The sequence below is a fragment of the Tursiops truncatus genome, chromosome 3 (assembly GCF_011762595.2).
Source record: "Tursiops truncatus isolate mTurTru1 chromosome 3, mTurTru1.mat.Y, whole genome shotgun sequence".
NCBI classification, from domain to species: domain Eukaryota; kingdom Metazoa; phylum Chordata; class Mammalia; order Artiodactyla; family Delphinidae; genus Tursiops; species Tursiops truncatus.
This window is the reverse complement of record NC_047036.1, coordinates 40,839,549-40,859,839: the sequence shown is the minus strand read 5'-3', so window position 1 is coordinate 40,859,839 and position 20,291 is coordinate 40,839,549. Positions and strand designations below refer to the sequence as shown.

Below are 20,291 nucleotides of genomic sequence, written 5' to 3'. Positions count from 1 at the left end.
CAAGTTTTATATAGCTTGACAGTATGCGAAAATAACTTATTTTAATTGGGAGTATATTTTAGAACACAAAGTTCTGTATTTACCAATATAATTTTATTTAAAATAACTGTATATAATAATTGATCTGACTTGTTTTAATCAGTGTTAAATGTAAGAGTTAACTGAAGTTGTTTTAAAACTAATGACATGTCATTAATAAGAGTACAAATATTTCTATTTAAATGATCGATTAATTCTATTAATTTAATAGAATTCAGTAATTTAAGAGCATGTTTTACCCATAAAACAAGCTATTTTAATATAAGTTCAAATGCTGAGGTATATTACGTCATGTAACAGGAATATTATATACAATTTAATAATCTTCTAAACATGTAAGCAATCACTTACTATGGGGATTAATGCTACTGGTACATAATACATTTACTGATTAACCTATACCAAAAGTGCAGAAGGAAACACATTTATTTCTAGCTATACTAAGTCTTAACGTTTTTCATTACTTGAATTTTTTATATTTTCCAAAATCAATGCCCTCCCACCCTCCACACACACACACACACACACACACACACACACACACCAGTACTTGAAAAAAGGCCAATTAAAGAATGGCCATTTCACTATAAAATTTACACTACCAAAATCATTAGTCATTACTTCTTCCTTAGAATTTTAAGCAATAGTATTGCTACAATCTTAAAAGCTATTCACCAATTTTCTTCAGTAGTTCGTGGGTAACGTAAAACCAACAGAGAGCAGTACATTGTAAAAAACTATTGCTGTTTTTAAAACCTAAAACTATATTGCAAACTAAGATTTATATTTAGTCAACACTTTTCTTTTTAATAGTCTCATCTAAATACAAGAATATAAATAAGCATCTGCAAAGTAAAAAACATGAAAAAACATTATTCCATATTTAGTGCAAGTCAAAGAAAAAAAACTTTCATGCTAAACTGCCACCATGGAAGGTTCTCAAAGGCTACTATTCTTTGATGTAAAATGAAATACTACTTAGTGAATAAAACATAAAAAACTCCTGTCTACCCTTCAAAGAGACATATCCTTTGACCCGGTACTCCAGACTAAAGCCTTGAAATTTTTGCACAAGAATGCTGCGTGCGGAAAGTCCAGACAAAACAGACACTTGAGATGCTAGAAGGCTGTATAACCCCAATCGCAGACACTACTCCTTCCAATAATCTAGCAGAGATAGCGCTGCCATACACCAAAAGAAAGTAATCTCACCAAAAGAAAACTGACCCCTTAAAAAAAAAAAAAAAAAAAGCAAGCAGTCAAAGCAAATATAAGCCTTTAACTTAGGTTTATCTTTTTGTGCAGGTCACCTCTTAATGACCAATTTTTTAATTCAAGTTTCCAGACTTATAAAAAGTTTTCATCTATAAACTTTTAGTATTGTAGGAGGCAAAAATAACATAAAACAAATACTGGTGCTGCAAATATGGATTTATTTTGAAAGACTTGCAAAAATCATTCATTTTTAAAATTTCTTACAGTAATACAAGCAATGAAAAAATTCAAAACTTATTAAAGTGACAATAAATTTATATTAAATAACTTGCTGCTTGCAGACATTCTAAAACAGGAATATTTGTTGGCTGAATGTGTTAATAACATGTGCTTAATCAAGTAGCAATTAATTATTGCACGTATCAACAAGTAACAAACCTTTAACTGCTGTGTTATTGCTATTTGGAAGTAACTGTCAAACAGCCAAACAAAAAATTGGCAATATTCAAAACACTGACTCTATTTATTTTATATGCACACCTAATTTTTAAATAAAGATATTAATACAGACTACTTAAAACATCTAAAATATTAGGATTTTACATTAATAGTGTGTACTATCATGTAATTTTTCAAAAGAAAAAAAAAAGTTTAGAAATCGTAGCCATCATTCACACCCCACGCCACAGATTTGAGATTTACAGATAGCTAAAAAAAAATTTTCCTTTCTTACATGCTTGTATGTTGAGATTGCATGTATAACTAAGTGTAACACCTTTATAAGATTTAAAACAGGTGGTGCTTAATAGTTTTTAGATAAAATAACCAAGTACCTAAATGAAAACAAACCACTGAACGTATCAATATAAACACTGAAGGATAGTGCCTGGCACACTTAAGTGCTCAGTAAGTATTTACTGAATAAATAAATGAAGAATGAAGGAAAGATAGCATATAACATAATTTTATGGAAGTAATATACTAATGTCAAACTATTAAGGCTTTTTTCACATTATTTTTATTAATAAACTGAAATCAATTCTTATTTTATCGGGGTAGTTTTTTATTTTTGTATGTTAAAAGATTAACTATAGCAGTTCATAGCTAATATAAGGTAATTGTGAAAAACAGGAATTAGTATTTTTAAAACACTTAATACAAATGATTAAAAAGCAAATCAAAAATGTACCTATGCAGGTCTAAGTTATGCTTTAGTTGCTTTGTGGGGGAGCCTTTACTCACTCTTCAAAGAGTACTGAAAATTTAACTTCTCTCTTTTGTATAATACAAGTGAATATGAAAAGACAATGTGTTCATTGGACTTGTGTATTCATCAAATGTACTGAAAGGAGACTGGGGTGGGGTGGCATAAAGAAAAAAAAGTTACTCTCTTAATAAGCACAAAGGCAAAGACATTCTTCACCCAACCTCCACAGCACAGCAGCTCCTGCCACAAAAAACAAGGGCCTAGCAAACAACCATTCGTTAGCTTTCCTTGTTATCTGTAGAAGTATCACATATTTGAAAATAATAATGGTGCAACCCATGAAAGTTGCATCACGCAAAATTTTTTTTAAACACTGTGCTTCTACATAAATCAACAAGATTATTCTAAGACACTGTCATCACCTCTTTTGATATTTAACATTTTATTAGTTGCAAGAATAAATGAAAAGGATAGTTAGCAATTTATACATGAGAGAAGATATTAAGAATGACTGATTAAAAATTTACCATGTGCTCTGACATAAAATTCATTATTAGCAGTAATCCAGGTATTACTACAATTTTATTCTCTGAAGATTTGTTTTCTAACAATGTGAACATTAGGTATAGTTCTAAAATGACAGAATAGAATTCTTTACACTAGAAAATGCTAAGCAGACTTTACCCCTCTACATTCTATTCCTAAAAGAAAGGATAGGATGCAAGTTGTCAATATACAACTGATGCGCAGAATAAAACGTTTTTTCTTTGTATGGTATCGACATCCACAAAACATTATAAAAATTCCTTTAATTTGTTATGTTATATATATTAAATTCTGCCTGTCAGATATAACAGTAAAAAAAAGAAAGAAAGAAAATCAAAGTTTACTTGGTGACATGCCCCTAGAGCTAATCTAATAACAGTTTAAAATAATAAGCATTATAGGGAGTTCCCTGGTGGTCCAGTGGTTGAGAATCCACCTTTCAACGCAGGGGACACGGATTTGATCCTTGGTTGGGGAACTAAGATCCCACACGCCGCAGGGCAACTAAGCCCACGTGCCGCAACTACTGAGCCCGTGAGCCACAACGAAAGATCCTGTGTGCCACAACTAAGACCTGACGCAGCCAGAAATAAATATTTTTTTAAATAATAATAATAAGCAGTATATACTTAAGATTTAAGAAATGAAACATGACGGGACAAATAAAAAAGGGTCTGAGGTTCTAGCTCTCCATGAAATCCACGTAAGAAGAAGTATGAGGACCTAAGTTTTAAGTTGCCTTACTAGACTGCTAAGATTAAAAAAAACAGAGGTGGGGCTTCCCTGGTGGCGCAGTGGTTGAGAGTCCGCCTGCCGATGCAGGGGACGCGGGTTCGTGCCCCAGTCTGGGAAGATCCCACATGCCGCGGAGCGGCTGGGCCCGTGAGCCATGGCCACTGAGCCTGCGTGTCCGGAGCCTGTGCTCCGCAACGGGAGAGGCCACAACAGTCAGAGGCCCGCATACAGCAAAAAAAAATAATAAATAAAAAATAAGAGAACAGAGGTAATAATCCCCACCATATCCTGCACGATACATCTGAAGTATCATGAGAAATCCTGGCAACATTTTAAAAGGGATTCAGTCAAACTGGAAGGTAATCAAGATGATGAATTAACTGAAACTCATGTAAAATGAACCAAAGCCCTGGGGATGTTTAAGCCAGAAAAGAGAAGACTTAGGAAAATGATTCTCAAACATTTTGGTCTCAAGACTCCTTTACACTCTTAAATATTACGGAACCCCAATGAGATTTTGCTTATATGAGATATACCTATAGATATTTATCATACAAGAAATTAAAATGGAGAGAAATTTAAACATAAACTTAGTCTAAAATAATAATAAATCGATTATATACTAATATAAATAACATTATAAAAGAATATTTCAAAAACTAAAAATTTGAGAAGAGTAGCACTTTTGAAATCTCTAATGTCTAGCTTAATAGAAGACAGCTGAATTCTGACTTCTGTTCTTATATTCAAACTGTTGGCTAAGTTGTCTTGCTTACTATATATGAAGAGAACTCATCCCCGCACAGATATGTAATTAGAGGAGGGAGCAATATTTTAATAACCTTAATATTTTCATTCTCTCATTAAATCCATGGTTGGTTCTTGCACTTTAATTGAAAATTTTACCAGGACTTCCCTGGTGGCGCAGTGGTTAAGAATCCGTCTGCCAATGCAGGGGACATGGGTTCGATCCTGGCCCAGGAAGATCCCACATGCCACAGAGTGACTAAGCCTGTGCACCACAACTACTGAGCTTGCGTTCTAGAGCCTGCAAGCCACAGCTACTGAAGCCCGTGTGCCACAACTGCTAAATTCCGCGAGCCTAGAGCCCGTGCTCCACAACGAGAAGCCACCACAATGAGAAGCCCACACACCGCCACGAAGAGTAGCCCCCGCCTGCCATAACTAGAGAAAGCCCGTGCACAGCAACGAAGACCCTATGCAGCCAAAATAAATAAATAAATTTATTTAACAAAAAGAAAAAGAAAGTTTTACCCATTCATGATTTTATAACCATCATATGTTAGTTACGGAAAATACTGGTTCACAGAAGTATGCAGATCTTCCAAATGTTAACATATTTCATTACACAGTATTTTAAAAGTCACATTCATTAATATCACTACCAGTCCCATTAGAACAGTCCTTAAGTACTGGGAAGTTGTCGAGCTCATTCAGATCAGTGGCAGAATCAAGTTCTACAAAAATTCTAATTTTCACTCCAAAGCTTGAAGTTTATCATGGGCAACACTTCCTGTAAGTGACAGGTTTATTTCTGAAAAGATGTCTGCCACGTACTGAATACTGAATAACCATAATGTGTCTGTCATCTGTTATTATTTTTTCACCTAAAAGGTGTTCCATGAAGAAAAGGACTAGGTTCAGTTTGCAACGGCAACTCAACCATACAAGATTTTCCTTGATACAACTGTACTTCGGTATGCCGAAGAGTTTTACGCATACTTCTGTTTTGCTACATGGAACATAAAAAAGGTGTACATGCAGAATTGAGATTTTTAAAAATTAATAATTTTCACTGCTTCATCAAAGACATTAAGTGAAACTAGATTCTTTTTTAAGAAACCTCAAATGCAGGGAAGTGAAGGATACAATGACAGGTCGCACAGTTAGGGCCACTGCCTTTATTTACACTAAGGTGCTAACAGTTTTGCCACAGTTGCTTTTGTAACATACGTGTCAAAGTCAACACACTGAAAAGGGCAAATAAAGTCTTTGAATAATTATGAAAATAGTTTGACTCTGTGGACCTTCTATAAGGGTTTTGCTCCCTCGGCCCCCCACCACTCTTTGAGAACCACTGATTTAGGACCAAAGAGCTGTTTTCAAATATACAGAAAGCTATCACGTAGAAAATGGCATGCCCCATGTATTATTAGGGCAGATCTTTTTTTTTTAATAAATTTATTTATTTATTTTTATTTTATTTTTGGCTGCATCGGGTCTTTGTTGCTGCGTGCGGGCTTTTCTCTGGTTGTGGTAAGCAGGGGCTACTCTTCATTGTGGTGCACAGGCCTCTCACTGCAGTGGCTTCTCGTTGCGGAGCACAGGCTCTAGGCGCGTGGGCTCAGTAGTTGTGGCATGCAGGCTCAGTAGTTGTGGCTCTTGGGCTCTAGAGCGCAGGCTCAGTAGTTGTGGAGCACGGACTTAGTTGCTTGGCGGCATGTGGGATCTTCCCAGGCCAGGGATCGAATCCGTGTACCCCGCATTGGCAGGCAGATTCTTAACCACTGTGCCACCAGAGAAGCCCAAGGGCAGATCTTGAACCAATGGACACTATTTATAAAGAAACAGCTTAGCACCAAATTAAGAAACAACCTTTTCCCTTTAAAAAAACTGATGAACAGTAAAACCCACCCTTTATAGTGTACAGTTCTGTTTTTTTCTAACAAATGCATCACAAAAAATACCGGTTTTGACCAAAAAATCAACACAACAATCAAGATATAGAACAGTCCTCCATCACCCCCTAAAATTTTCTAATGCCCATTATAGTTAATTCCTCCTCCCACATCCAATCCTGAAAACCACTCATCAGTTTTTTGTTCCTAGAGTTTTGCCTGTTCTAAAATGTCAAATGAATGAAATCACACAGTATGTACGTAGCCTTGGAGTCTGGCTTCTTATTAGCATAAAGCATGCTAATAAGCATGCTAATAAGAAGCATGTTTGTTCCTAATCAGTGTGCAGAAATCCACTGACAGAGTGTTTCCAGTTACTGGAATTATTAATAAAGCTATTAAAAACATTTACATGCGGGATTTTGTGTAAACATAGATTTCATTTCACTTCGGTAAATATTCAGAAGTGAGACTACTGAATTATATGGTAAGCATATGTTTATAAAAAACTGCCACACTATTTTCCAAAATAGTTGTACCATTTTGCATTCCTATGAGAGTTCTAGTAGCTCTGCATCCTTGCTAGCATTTGGTATGGTCAGTTTTTTTAAGCCATTCAAATAAGTGTGTTGTGGGAGCTCATTGTAGTTTTAATATGCAATTTCATAATCACTAATGATGTTAAGCATCTTTTCATGCGTTTATTTCCCATCTGAGTATCTTCTGGGTAAAGTGTATGCTCATTTTTATTTAAGTTAATATCTTATTATTTAGTTATAAGTGATTTATTTTCAGATACAATTCCTTTATCAGATAACATGTTTGTCAAATATTTTCTCCCAACCTATGGCTTGTCTTTTCATTCTTTTAACAATGTCTTTCAAAGCAATTTGAAAGAAAATTTTATTTGTGAAGAAGTCCAACTTCATAATTTTTTAAAAAATAAATTATGCTTTGCTGTTATAGCTAAAAACTATTTATCCAAACCAAAGTTACAAAGATTTTCTCCTACATTTTCTTCTTCAAGTTTTACAATTTTCAGTTTTATATTTCAGACTATGAGTTTACATCTAGGGCTTTGAGTTAATTCTTAAGTATAGTGCAAGGTATGAATGAAGTTTTTTGTTATTTTTTGGTTTTTTGCATTTGGATATACAATTATTCCATCTTCATTTGTTTTTTTTTTTTTTGATATATTTTTTAAATTTTTATTTATTTATTTTTGGCTGTGTTGGGTCTTCGTTTCTGTGCGAGGGCTTTCTCTAGTTGCGGCGAGCAGGGGCCACTCTTCATCGCGATCCACGGGCCTCTCACTATCGCGTCCTCTCTTGTTGCGGAGCACAGGCTCCAGATGCGCAGACTCAGTAGTTGTGGCTCATAGGCCCAGTTGCTCCACGGCATGTGGGATCTTCCCAGACCAAGGCTCGAACCCGTGTCCCCTGCATTGGCAGGCAGATTCTCAACCACTGCGCCACCAGGGAAGCCCCTTCATTTGTTTTAAAGACTATTTTTTTCTACATAAGAAACACCATTCTAATAATTATGACTGATCAGTAACATAAAGAGCAGCCTCAAAAGAAATGAGAATCAGCTGGAAATTTTTAAAACAGAAGTTTAAGAACCAGTTGTTCAGTCCAATAAAAAAAGGGCAGAACATTAAATTATCCTTCCAACTCTCACTCTATGAAGTCCCGAGAGGAGCATGTCTTAGGGAAGACTTACAGGTCTTCTTCCCTCATGTTCTCAACCCTCACCCTCCAGCAGTTCAGCTTTTATCTAGTTTATCACTAACTGAATTCCCGCATCAGATTTCTCCTGAATAAAATGTTAAACAATTTTTTAGATGAAAAACAACCTGATGAAGTAATATAACTAGGTAACATCTAAAGTTATCCTTTGGTTTTAAATTCCTAAGATCCATTTTCTAAAACCAGAATAACCACTGAAATTGGTCCCCAACTAAGTTTAGTCCATATGCTTAATCACTGGGCTTTAATAGGCATACCTGTATTAATTTTAAAAATATATTATATAACAGTGTTCAATAGAAATCATAATAGCTAGTTCCCTTACCTTCCAATTAAGATTCAAGCTTCTATCCAATTTCAGATACAAATATAACAGTAGTCTATAACAGTAGTGTTGAGTAATTAATAAAAATGGTATACTAAGTTAACAAATAGGTTTACCTTATATAATAGTGACATTAAAATGCTGTTTCCACATCTCCTTTTAAAACACTCATGAGGATTTACTTCACATTTTGAAATATTTTTATCATTAATGTTGATATATACATTTTTAGAATCATTTTTTGTTCAAAATGCAAGCATAATTAACTCCAATTGCTCAACATTTCTGGAAGTACCCTTCAGCCCCTGGTCTTGTCACTATGCTACTTATTAAACTCTCCATCCAACAGTGTGTAGGAACAAGAAGACATGAAACCCCTACTGGCTATAACCCCTATGTTACCTATCTGATTACTTAATACTTTCATTTTAATATAAAACTAATTGAATGGCAAAAACTTAGGTTTGAAAATTACCTATGGGTTTCAGTTATCCATATTAAGTATCACTTCAAGAACTATGAATAGGGCTTCCCTGGTGGCGCAGTGGTTGAGGGTCCGCCTGCCGATGCAGGGGACGCGGGTTCGTGCCCCGGTCCAGGGGGATCCCGCGTGCCGCGGAGCAGCTGGGCCCGTGGGACATGGCCGCTGGGCCTGCGCGTCCAGAGCCTGTGCTCCGCAATGGGAGAAGCCACAGCAGTGAGAGGCCCGTGTACCGCCAAAAAAAAAAAAAGAAGAACTATGAATAATTATACATAAGACTTCAACTGATTTCAACTGGACTATCACACTGACATTTTGACTACTGTACTTCAAGGAAGACATAACAAAGCTAGGGAAAATCTAAAAAGGGCAACAAAATTCATTAAAACTATACAACTGATTTTAGGGGATATCATTAAAAACACAAAATTCAAAGCAGTCTGTATACCTCTCTGGTATGCTTCATAGTACCTTTTTAGAGCAATAGATTGCTGGCTGACTTATTCATTTTGCAAACTGAATAGTAAGAAAAGAACTTACAAGTGCTACTAACAAACTCTCTAAAATTTGAAACTTTATTATAGACAGTAAACCTCATAATACTGGAACAAGAAAGTAATCTCTTGGGGCTTAAAAGAGATGGTCATTGGAAAAGGTAAAATAATAGTACCCTCATTAATTAATGAACATGTGGCATGTGTAAATCCTCCTCCTCTCACACACACACCTGTCTCATTTCTCTTATACTTGACTAAGCAAGTGACATTTGGGTTTTTTGTTTGGTTTTTTGGGGGGGTTTTAGGCTGAGCCACGTGGCATGCAAGATCTTAGTTCCCCAACCAGGGACCGAACCTGGGCCCTCTGCAGTGGAAGCATGGAGTCCTAACCACTGGACCATCAAGGAACTCCCAGCAAGTGACATTTGATTAACACTTGATGAACAGGTAGATGGTACCTGGATGAAGAGCTAGGGAATTGGTAAAAAGCAGCTGGGCATAATTAACTGAAATCTGAATGCCCTGAAGCAGGAAAGAAGAACAGCAAGTTCCAGGCTTGCTGTGGCTGAAGCACAGAGTGTAAAAGACAGAAGCACAAGATAAACTTAGAAAGATAGGAGTTAAATCACACAAGACCTCAAAGGCCATGATAGGATTTTAATGTTTACTCTCAGGTCAGTAAAAAACACCAAAGGATTTTACACAAAAGGATGACACAACCAGCATTTTAAAAAGACTATTCTGGTTATCTGTGGAAAGTGAATTAGAGGAAGATTAAAATATCTATGGAGATCAATTAAGAAACAGGGCAGCAATCTAGGTGAAAAATGATGGTAGCCTTGACTAGGATGATGGCAAGGTCAGGAGGCAGATCTAAGAGATAATTTAAAGACAAAACCAAGCAGTCTTAGGCATAACCAGCCTTCCAAATTGTCTGTACTTATCTATTTATTTATCTATTTATATCTTTAATGGTGCAAACAGAAACTTAAGTGTGACCCATTATTTAAATTATGTTTACAGGTTGAAAATTAAGTGACAAAAGAATGTACAATTAGAAAGAGAGTAGTCAAGAAACATACCCGTATATCTGATAATTGTAAACCAGCTAGAAAATGAAAAGCATGTTTATATGATTACACATTTTTACTAGAAGTCTTAGAAACTTTACAAAATTTATGCCATTGTACAATATAGGTATAAATAACAAGTTGCATCTAAAGTAACACCACACACTGAAAAATTCTATAAGTGACGATGACCAAAATTCTATCTGCTGCTGATTAACAGAAGAACCTTACTCATGTATTGTTAGTTGTAATCTCTCATGCATAATGCAGAAATAGGATGTGTGTGTGTACACACACATATATACACACAGTAACAATTACAATAATTGGCTCCAGAAAACCCAATATACTTAATTTTAGATAGTACTGGTAAGTTCTTACAACTTAAATAGGAGTGTAACTGAGAAAATTAAAAATAATATATTCATTACAAAAATAAAAATATTGATTTCTACTTATAAATGCCACAAAAATGGAAGCCTTTTGTAATTTTAATGTTTGTATATATTTGTGTAAAATGCTTAACACAAATTATTTTTTTGTAATGATTATTTCTTCTTAAAATTTATATACACTTTTCCTAGAAGAACCCAGAACACCATCTGAAAAATCTGTTATACAAAAATAACCCTGAAGGCAGAATCCTAGCAGTGTATAGTAGAGAATTCTTACCAATTTTTCATCAACCGTTATGAGTTGCGTGTCTCGAGTTTGGTCCTGTGCCAACCTCCATGTGGAAGTGCTCAGCGACCTGCAGTGAAAGACTTTAAGTTAAAAAGTGATCCATGCAATGAGAAAAGAGAGGCAGACAAATCTTACAGAAACCAGCTACTTTAACAGTATCTGTCTTATAAAACAAAAAGAATAGAAAGAAATAGAAGAGGGCACAAAAATCCTTTTTCTCCCCAATTAGTTCTGTCTGCTGAGTTTCTCGCAGCCTCTCACTTGACAGTTCACAACAGGCTGTACTTTATGGCAGTCTATAGGCTCTCTGTCATAGAAGGGCCGCCAGTGACAAGAACTGTTCTGCTCTCTATGAATGCACACTGGCTAGTTTGTCATTACAAGGAAGAAAAATGCAAAGCTATATCAACACTTCTGGAATGCTGATTCCTAAATGATGGCATCAGAAAGAAAAAGAAAAATCTCCATCATATTCTTAATGGACTAAAGTAAAAGTTGTAGAATTTAATTACATAATGGTAACAAAAAGTTCCTTCACTCTAATTTCAAAACAAAAGTTTAAATAGGAATGATTTGCATGATCATTTAAACCAATGTTATTAGTTTAATCCTGTGACCCATTCACAGAATTGAATAAAGTCTGAATAGCTGAAATAGAAATATTAAGTCAGAAATAAAATCAGCACAGAATCTAACTCCTTTGTATTAGCATGGTCCCACTCTCACCCCAAGGAAATTATGAAAAGCTAACAGATTTTTTTTATTTCATGTACACACTGTAGTTTATACTAATGAATGCAATAGCCATCGATGATTGTGACAATTTAGCATTTTAGAATTTTCCAAAATATTAAACCATCCTATGTAGATTTCTCTTTAGAAAATAAGTTAGTATACACAATTGACTTGAGTTTCCAAACCAACTGAATAGAGTATTCAATTCTTTTATTTAATGCAATATAATCAGCAATAATTCATGCAAAACTTCATGCCAAATGTTCAACTTTCAACAGCTACATTGTACACAGCTTTATAGAAAATCTACCTACTAATAACATAAAGATAACTCATAATACAAAAGGCTTTGTTTCATGAACATATATTTTTTAAAAATATCAATTATTTCCCCTAATTAATACAATCCATTATCACTATAAATACCTTGCTCAGAAATCTATCCACACAAAATACACCTACATGGATATTATTTTAAATTATTTATACAAACAGTTAAAATATATGTTCTAGTTGTTATAATACTAAAGAAGTATAATTAAGTACCTTTTAAAATCTATTTACTCTGGAAATCACTAAGAGCAATAATATGACAATAAGAACATTTTGAGTATTTATAAATAAATCCATATATTGCAAGAAAAAAGTGAGGCAATGATAAGGGAACTCAGGAAAACTTGAAATATTAGAAGTATTAGTAAATGTAGGGACTTCCCTTGTGGTCCAGTGGGTAAGAATCTGCCTTCCAACGCAGGGGATGCGGCTTCGATCCCTGGTCAGGGAACTAAGATCCCACATACCGCAGGGCAACTAAGCCCACACACCACAACTATAAGCCCACGTGCTCTAGAGCCAGTGGGCCACAACTACTGAGTTCACACACCACAACTAGAGAGCCCACGCACCACAACTACTGAGCCTGCGTGCTCTAGAGCCCCCATGCCACACACAGAGACCACACACCACAACGAAAGATCCCTCATGCCACAACTAAGACCCGACACAGCCGAATAAATAAATATTTTAAAAGGAAAAGAAAATATAGCTATATTTCAAGAAAATGGAACTACCTAATTCCTCTAATGAATAGAAGTGTTAGATCAAAATAGTGGAAATTAGATTAAAACTCTGTAATCCACGAACTGTGTAATTTAAAATTATACAGTAGGTTTGACTGATTTAAACAATTTTCTTTTAAATTGTATGTTAAAATCTTATTGTACATTAGTTGTAACCCAAAGTAAATTTTTTAAAATGTTAAAGTATATATACTTTAATGGTAGATATATTTTAATAATTTTAGATTGATCTCCAACTAATCACAAGAATGAAGCTGTATGTCATTTTCTGTAAACAGATAACTATTATAAACAAATACACAGATGAAAAATTATGCTTATATTTTTATCAGCCTGTATGTAAAAGGCAACACAATAAAAGACAAAAGATGTTAAGTAAAATAATATTACCAGAAGAGTTAAAAATAAAAATAGGGCTTCCCTGGTGGCGCAGTGGTTGGGAATCTGCCTGCCAATGCAGGGGACACGGGTTCGAGCCCTGGTCTGGGAAGATCCCACATGCTGCGGAGCGGCTGGGCCTGTGAGCCATGGCCACTGAGCCTGCGCGTCCAGAGCCCATGCTCCGCAATGGGAGAGGCCACAACAGTGAGAGGCTCGCGCACCGCCCGTGCGCCGCAACTGGAGAAAGCCCACGCACAGAAACGAAGACCTAACACAGCCAAAAATAAACAAATAAATAAATAATTTTTAAAAATAAAGTAAAATAAAAATTTTTTGTAAGAAAAAGATAGGCTAGAATGCAAAGAAATTATAAGTAGAAATTCTTATTTATTATTTGAAACAATATATTCACATATAATTTATTTCAGAAAAATTTGCCTAAGTAAAAAACACATAATGTATATATGTATACGTATATATATGTGCATATGGGTTATATATATTAAGTCATGTGCTAAGTAGCTACTCCTGAAACACAGAGACAGCAATTCTTAAAAAACAAACCTCAGATGTGGAGAAAAATTTTCCTCCAATTCTAGATAGTTAAGGTAGCAACAGAGATCTAGAGTCAATTACAAACACAGCATTTAATTAATTATACCTACAAAATATAATCTACAGTTAATTTTAGATTAAATATGAACTATATAGCAAATATCTTTTTGTTTATTAGCCTGTAAAGAACACCACAACAGTGAAGTGGAAGAAGTAAAGAAAATATTTTTAGTCATATTAGAGTATAAAAACGTTACTAAACAAAATATAAAACCTAGAAAGCATAAAGTAAAAAATGACAGAAGCTACTACAAAAAAACTTCTAAACCAAAATAGTATAAATTAAGAATAAGACAGGTAGGGCTTCCCTGGTGGCGCAGTGGTTGAGCGTCCGCCTGCCGATGCAGGGGACACGTGTTCGTGCCCCGGTCCGGGAAGATCCCACATGCCACAGAGCGGCTGGGCCCGTGAGCCATGGCCGCTGAGCCTGCGCATCCGGAGCCTATGCTCCGCAACGGGAGAGGCCACGATAGTGAGAGGCCCACGTACCACACAAAAAAATAATAATAATAATAAGGTAACAAACAAGAAATCTTTACAACACAAAACAGTAAAGGATCAATATCCAAAATAGGTAGGGAATTCTCTGGCGGTCCAGTGGTTAGGATTCAGTGCTTTCACGGCTGGGGTCCCAGGTTTTATCCCACAAGCTGTGCAACAGGGCTAAAAAAAAAAAGTAAAAGAGCTCCTACAAATCGGTACACAGGAATAATGAGTTTCAAAGGAGGAAGTCAAACAAGAAAAAAACAAACAACCCAATTACAAATGGAAAAAGAATTTGAAGCCACATTTATCTAAAGATCTACAAATAACCAATAAGCACATGAAAAGATGCTCAACATTACTAATCACTAGGGAAATGCAAGTCAAACCTACAATGAGATATCACTTCATACCCATTAGGATGGTTAGGAAAAAATAAGCATTGGTGGAATATGGAGAAATTGGAACCCTTCTGCATTGCTGGTGGGAATGTAAAATGCAGTTGCTGTGGAAAACAGTATGGCAATTCCTAAAAAAACTAAACAGAATTAACATGTGATCCAGCAATTCCACTTGTGGGTATATACCCAAAATAACTGAAAGGAGGGACTCAAACAGATATGTGTAATATTCATAGCAGCATTATTAGCAACAGCCAACAGTCAAATATTAATAATCATATTTTATTGGGCCATGTATCATAATACTAGGAAGTTAAGTGTACGTACAGAAATGACTAATATGTAATGATTAGTAAATAAATGGTAATTTTATCTTGCTATTTAGTTCCCCTTTTTTTTTTGGCTGCATTGGGTCTTAGTTGGAGCACACAGGATCTTCATTGAGCGTGCGGGATCTTTTGTCTCCACACACAGGCTCTTCGTTATGGCACACAGGCTTCTCTCTAGTTGTGGTGTGCGGGTTTTCTCTTCTCTAGTTGCAGTGTGCAGGCTCCAGGGCACATGGGCTCTGTAGTTTGCAGCACGTGGGCTCTCTCATTGAGGCGCACGAGCTCAGTAGTTGTGGCGCACGAGCTTAGTTGCCCTGTGGCATGTGGGATCTTAATTCCCAGACCAGGGATCAAACCCATGTCCCCTGCATTGGAAGGTGGATTCTTTACCACTGGACCACCAGGGAAGTCCCTAGTACCCATTTTTGAGAAACTTAAAAATTTTGTTTGCTTCATGAACTTGCCTTGCTATCTACCCATTTGTTTTAACTGGTCTGTTCACATTTCCAAGTTTCTTAAGTGTCAATCTTAATTCTGAGCCCAAAGGGCTGTGACTGTTACTAATCAATTATTATTAGAGTATACAAACAATTTATTCTATTTAGTTTTTTTGTATAAGTTTCCTGTAAGACAATGAGGTATCCTGGAAATGGATATTAAGAGATCTTATTTCTAACTCTGAATTTTACTACTTACTGTTGTGTCTATGAGCAAATCACTTAACGTCTCTGCATCTCGATTTCATTTTTGTAAATGTGTAAAATGAGGACTTGTTCCTCTCTTCTTTTTCTACTGAAGAGTCTATGTGATTCTAATAAGTGGAACTGATTATAGTTCTAGTTTGTTTTAATAATTCCCTATGAAAATGCTATGGAATAACTACTCAACTCATAATCTGATTTTCTTTAAAAATCTAAGGAGTTACAACTTTCAAAAGCATATACACATTTGTTTATCCATTAATTTCATGATGAACATTTGGGTTGTTTCTGCTAAAGATATTCACGTGCAGTTTTTGTGAGGACATAAGTTTGCAACTCTTTGGGTAAATACCTAGGAACACAACTCATGGCTTATATGTTAAGACTATGCTTAGCTTTGTAAAAAACTGCCACACTGTCTCCCAAAGTGGGTGTTCCATTTTGCATTCCCACCAGCAATAAATGAGTCTTCCTATTCTCTTCATTCTCACAAGTGTTTGGTGTTGTCAGTTTCTTGGATTTTACCTATTCTAATAGGTGTGTAGTGGCATCTCATTGTTGTTTTAATTTTCAATTCCCTAATGACATATGATGTTGAGGCACCTTTTCATATGCTTATTTTCCATTTACATATCTTCTTTGGTGAGGTATCTGTTCAGATCTTTTGCCTATTTTTAAATTGAATTTTTTTTCCTTATTGTTGAATTTTGAATTCTTTGTATATTGTAGATAAAAATTATTTATCAGATGTGTTTCGCAAATATTGTCTCCAACTCTGTGCTTTTCTTTCTCTTAAAGTGTCTTTCAAAGAGCAGAAGCTTTTAATTTTAATGAAGTCCAACTCATCTATATTTTTCTTTCATGGATGGTGTTTTTGATGTTGTATCTAAAAACTCAGCCCCAAACCAAGGTACCTAGATTTTCTCTTATGTTATGTTCTAGAAGTTTGATAGTTTTGCTTCTCACATTTAGATCCATGATCCATTTTGAGTTAATTTTCGTGAAAGGTGTAAGGTCAATGTGTAGATTCTTTTTTTTTTTTGGCATGTGGTTATGTTCCAGTTCCACTTATTAAAAAGATTATCTTTTCTCCACTGGATTGCCTTTGCTCCTTCCTCCAAGATCAGTTACCTATCTTTGACTAGTCTATTTCTGGACTATCAATTCTACCCATTGATTTATTTGCTGATCACTGTGTTGATTATTGCAGCTGTATACTAAATCTTGAAGTCAGTTAGTGTCAGTCCTCTTTGTTATTCTTCTTCACTATTATATTGAATATTTTGAGTCTTTTGCCTTCCAGTATATAATCAGTTTCTTGACATCCACAAAGTAGCTTGCTGGGGTTTTGATTGGAACTGTGCTGAATCTATACATCAAGTTGGGAGGAAATGACATTTTAACAATATTGAATCTTCCTATCCATGTATATTTATTAGGATCTTCTTTGGTTTTTTTTCATCAAAGTTTTGTGGTTTTCTACATAGACGTCTTACAAATACTTTTTTAATACTTCAAAATATACTCTTCAAAAAGTCTTAATGGTGAAAAGATAAAAAGAAATCATTTGCAGTAAAAATAGTATCTGAATAAGAATCATATTGCTGACTCCAAGTACTAACACTATTCTCCTCCTGAAGCAAATTAACTTTATCAACTAAGAATAGTAAAACTCCCATATTATTGTAGCAGTTTGAAAACATGGCTCCAAATTCCTTTGACACTCCTCCTTCCCATGAGGGGCTGGAGGTCTATGTTCCCTATTCCTAGAATCTAGTCCTGTGACACCTTGATCAATATAATATGGAAGTGAGGCTATGCATATTTCCAGGCTCAGACCTTAAAAAGCTAACAGTTTCCACTTCTTGTCTCTTAGAACATTGTTTCTTGGGATATTCTCTCTTGGAACCCAGCCACCATGTTGTGAGGAAGTCCAGCCTGCCCCACAAAAACCCATGTGAAGAGGAATCAACAGCCAATACCACTTTGCTAGCCAAGTGGGCGAGCTATTAGACATGATCCTCTAGCCCAAGTTGAGCCATCCCAGCAGACACCACCTGCAGCAGAGATAAGCTTCCCTGCCAAGCCCTGCCCAAATTTCAGATTTCTGAGTAAAACAAATGACTGTTGCTGTTTCAAGCAAATGAATATTGGGGTACTTTGTGTTCAACTACAGATAAACGAAAACATCCTTACAAATAACTGAATATGGTTTTAAAAACATTAAAATTAAACCAGTAACTTCTATGGACCAGAAATGATCTGCTGGACTTATAGACAAAGTAAAATTCCTAATCCTATAAAAACTATTAATGAATCAATGAATCCTCAGCCTTTTGACTAAAACCAATTATGCTTGTTGTCAATTTACCGCAAACTGAATTAACCCAAATTCACATTAAATCAGAAAGTGTTCAGTTCCATACTAAAACATAAGGAAATATTACTAAAAGTTCTAGCAGAAATAATAAGGTAATAATATATCCATATACTTTGTGCCACAATAACTATCTCAGGCTTAAAATATGTTGATATTTGGGTCAGTCACCTTCAAGTTGATGATCTTAAAGCTCTTCAAAATCTTGAATCTATAGAGAAAATTTAAACTGTCTTCATCATACTGTACTCACTAGATGGAAGCAAGAAAGAATGAATTGTTAACAGAAAAAATAAAAATGGGAGGTCAAGGGCTTCCCTGGTGGCACAGCAGTTAAGAATCCACCTGCCAATGCAGGGGACACGAGTTTGAGCCCTAGTCCAGGAAGATCCCACATGCCATGGAGCAGCTAAGGCCATGCGCCACAAGTACTGAGCCCACGTGCCACAACTACTGAAGCCCATGCACCTAGAGCCCGTGCTCCACGAGAGAAGCTACTGTAATGAGAAGCCCTCGCACCGCAACGAAGAGTAGCCCCCACCTGCCTCAACTAGAGAAAGCCTGTGTGCAGCAATGAAGACCCAATGCAGCCTAAATAAATAAATAAATAATTTTTTAAAAAGGAAAAAGATGGGAGGTCAGGAGACCATCTTAATATTCTGGGAAAATATGTAGAGTAAAAGGAAAGGCAAAGATCCTATAAATTTGGTTAATGCAGTGGAAATAACAGTGATGACAGTTTATAATCTATTCACAAATTAGTTATTTAATTCTAAATCAGATTTATTGCAATAATTTTTAATCTTTACATAAGTACTTAATATTATCTTAAAATGTTCAACTGGTCAAGTCAGTAAAAATTATAATATCCTGCTCATAGATATTTTCCCTTTCTTCTGAGCCAGGTAGAACTTGTAGCAGGATCTTATAGCTGTTGTGCCTCTGGACACAGCTCAAGCCAAAACCTTAAAGTAATCCTTTGAGAGTCATCCAACAGACTAAGGAGATTTGTGCAAGAGGGATAAGAGTAATTATGCTCACATACCAGACTTTGGAATGGAACTGAAGAGTAATAAGGAGGAGAATGTGGGCAAGGTTTCACAGGGTGGTAACAAAGAAACTGGAGGGCATGATGGAAAATGTAAAGGAGAAAGAAATATACCCAAGTTTATACCAACAGGATATCAAAATAAATATACATGAGCTTAAAACAAAGAGAATAAGAGATATAGGTGTCATGGTGATGATAATTATATTACAAAACACAACAAATATATGTGAAAAGTTCATATTTAGGAAGGTCAAATCATTGAGCTACACTGGCCATTAAAGAATAACTTTACTGGTCTGGAACGCCTTAAAGGAAGGAATTGAGTTGCTGTACTTTGTCATGTCTTATAAATAATTGGAAGCTAATTTACCATAAAGATGTCAGTTTTTAATCTACAAATTAAATATAATAATAATAAACAACCTAGCAGAATTTTTATAAAATTAGATGATCCTTATCAGGAAGAAAAAATTCACAAAAATAACCAAGAAAATTTTGAAAAACAACTACAGGCATATCTCGGAGATATTACAGGTTCAGTTCCAGACTACTGCAATAAAGCAAATATAGCAATAAAGCAAGTCACAAATGTTTTGGTTTCCCAGAGCATATAACAGTTATATTTATACTACACTGTGATCTATTAAGTGTGCAATAGCATTGTATCTTTTTTTAAAAAAGTACATACCTTTATTTTAAAATAACTTTATTGCTAAAACATGCAACCATCATCTGAGCCTTCAGCAAATCATAATCTTTTTGCAACAGTAAATCAAAGATCACTGATCAGGCTTCCCTGGTGGCACAGTGGTTGAGAGTCCGCCTGCCAATGCAGGGCACAGGGGTTTGTGCCCCAGTCCGGGAATATCCCACATGCCGCGGAGCGGCTGGGCCCGTGAGCCATGGCTGCTGAGCCTGCGCATCCGGAGCCTGTGCTCCGCAACAGGAGAGGC

At 35.6% G+C, this 20,291-nt stretch overlaps 1 protein-coding gene across 1 annotated transcript in view; it reads right to left on the bottom strand.

Annotated features, from left to right (window-relative positions):
* Nucleotides 1-20,291, bottom strand: part of NDUFS4 (NADH:ubiquinone oxidoreductase subunit S4) — a 119,493-nt gene that overhangs the window by 61,335 nt on the left and 37,867 nt on the right. The window contains exon 2 of the mRNA XM_019930048.3: nt 11,175-11,253. Within this exon, the coding sequence (XP_019785607.1) occupies nt 11,175-11,253 (79 nt within the window). The remainder of the gene's footprint in view (nt 1-11,174; nt 11,254-20,291) is intronic.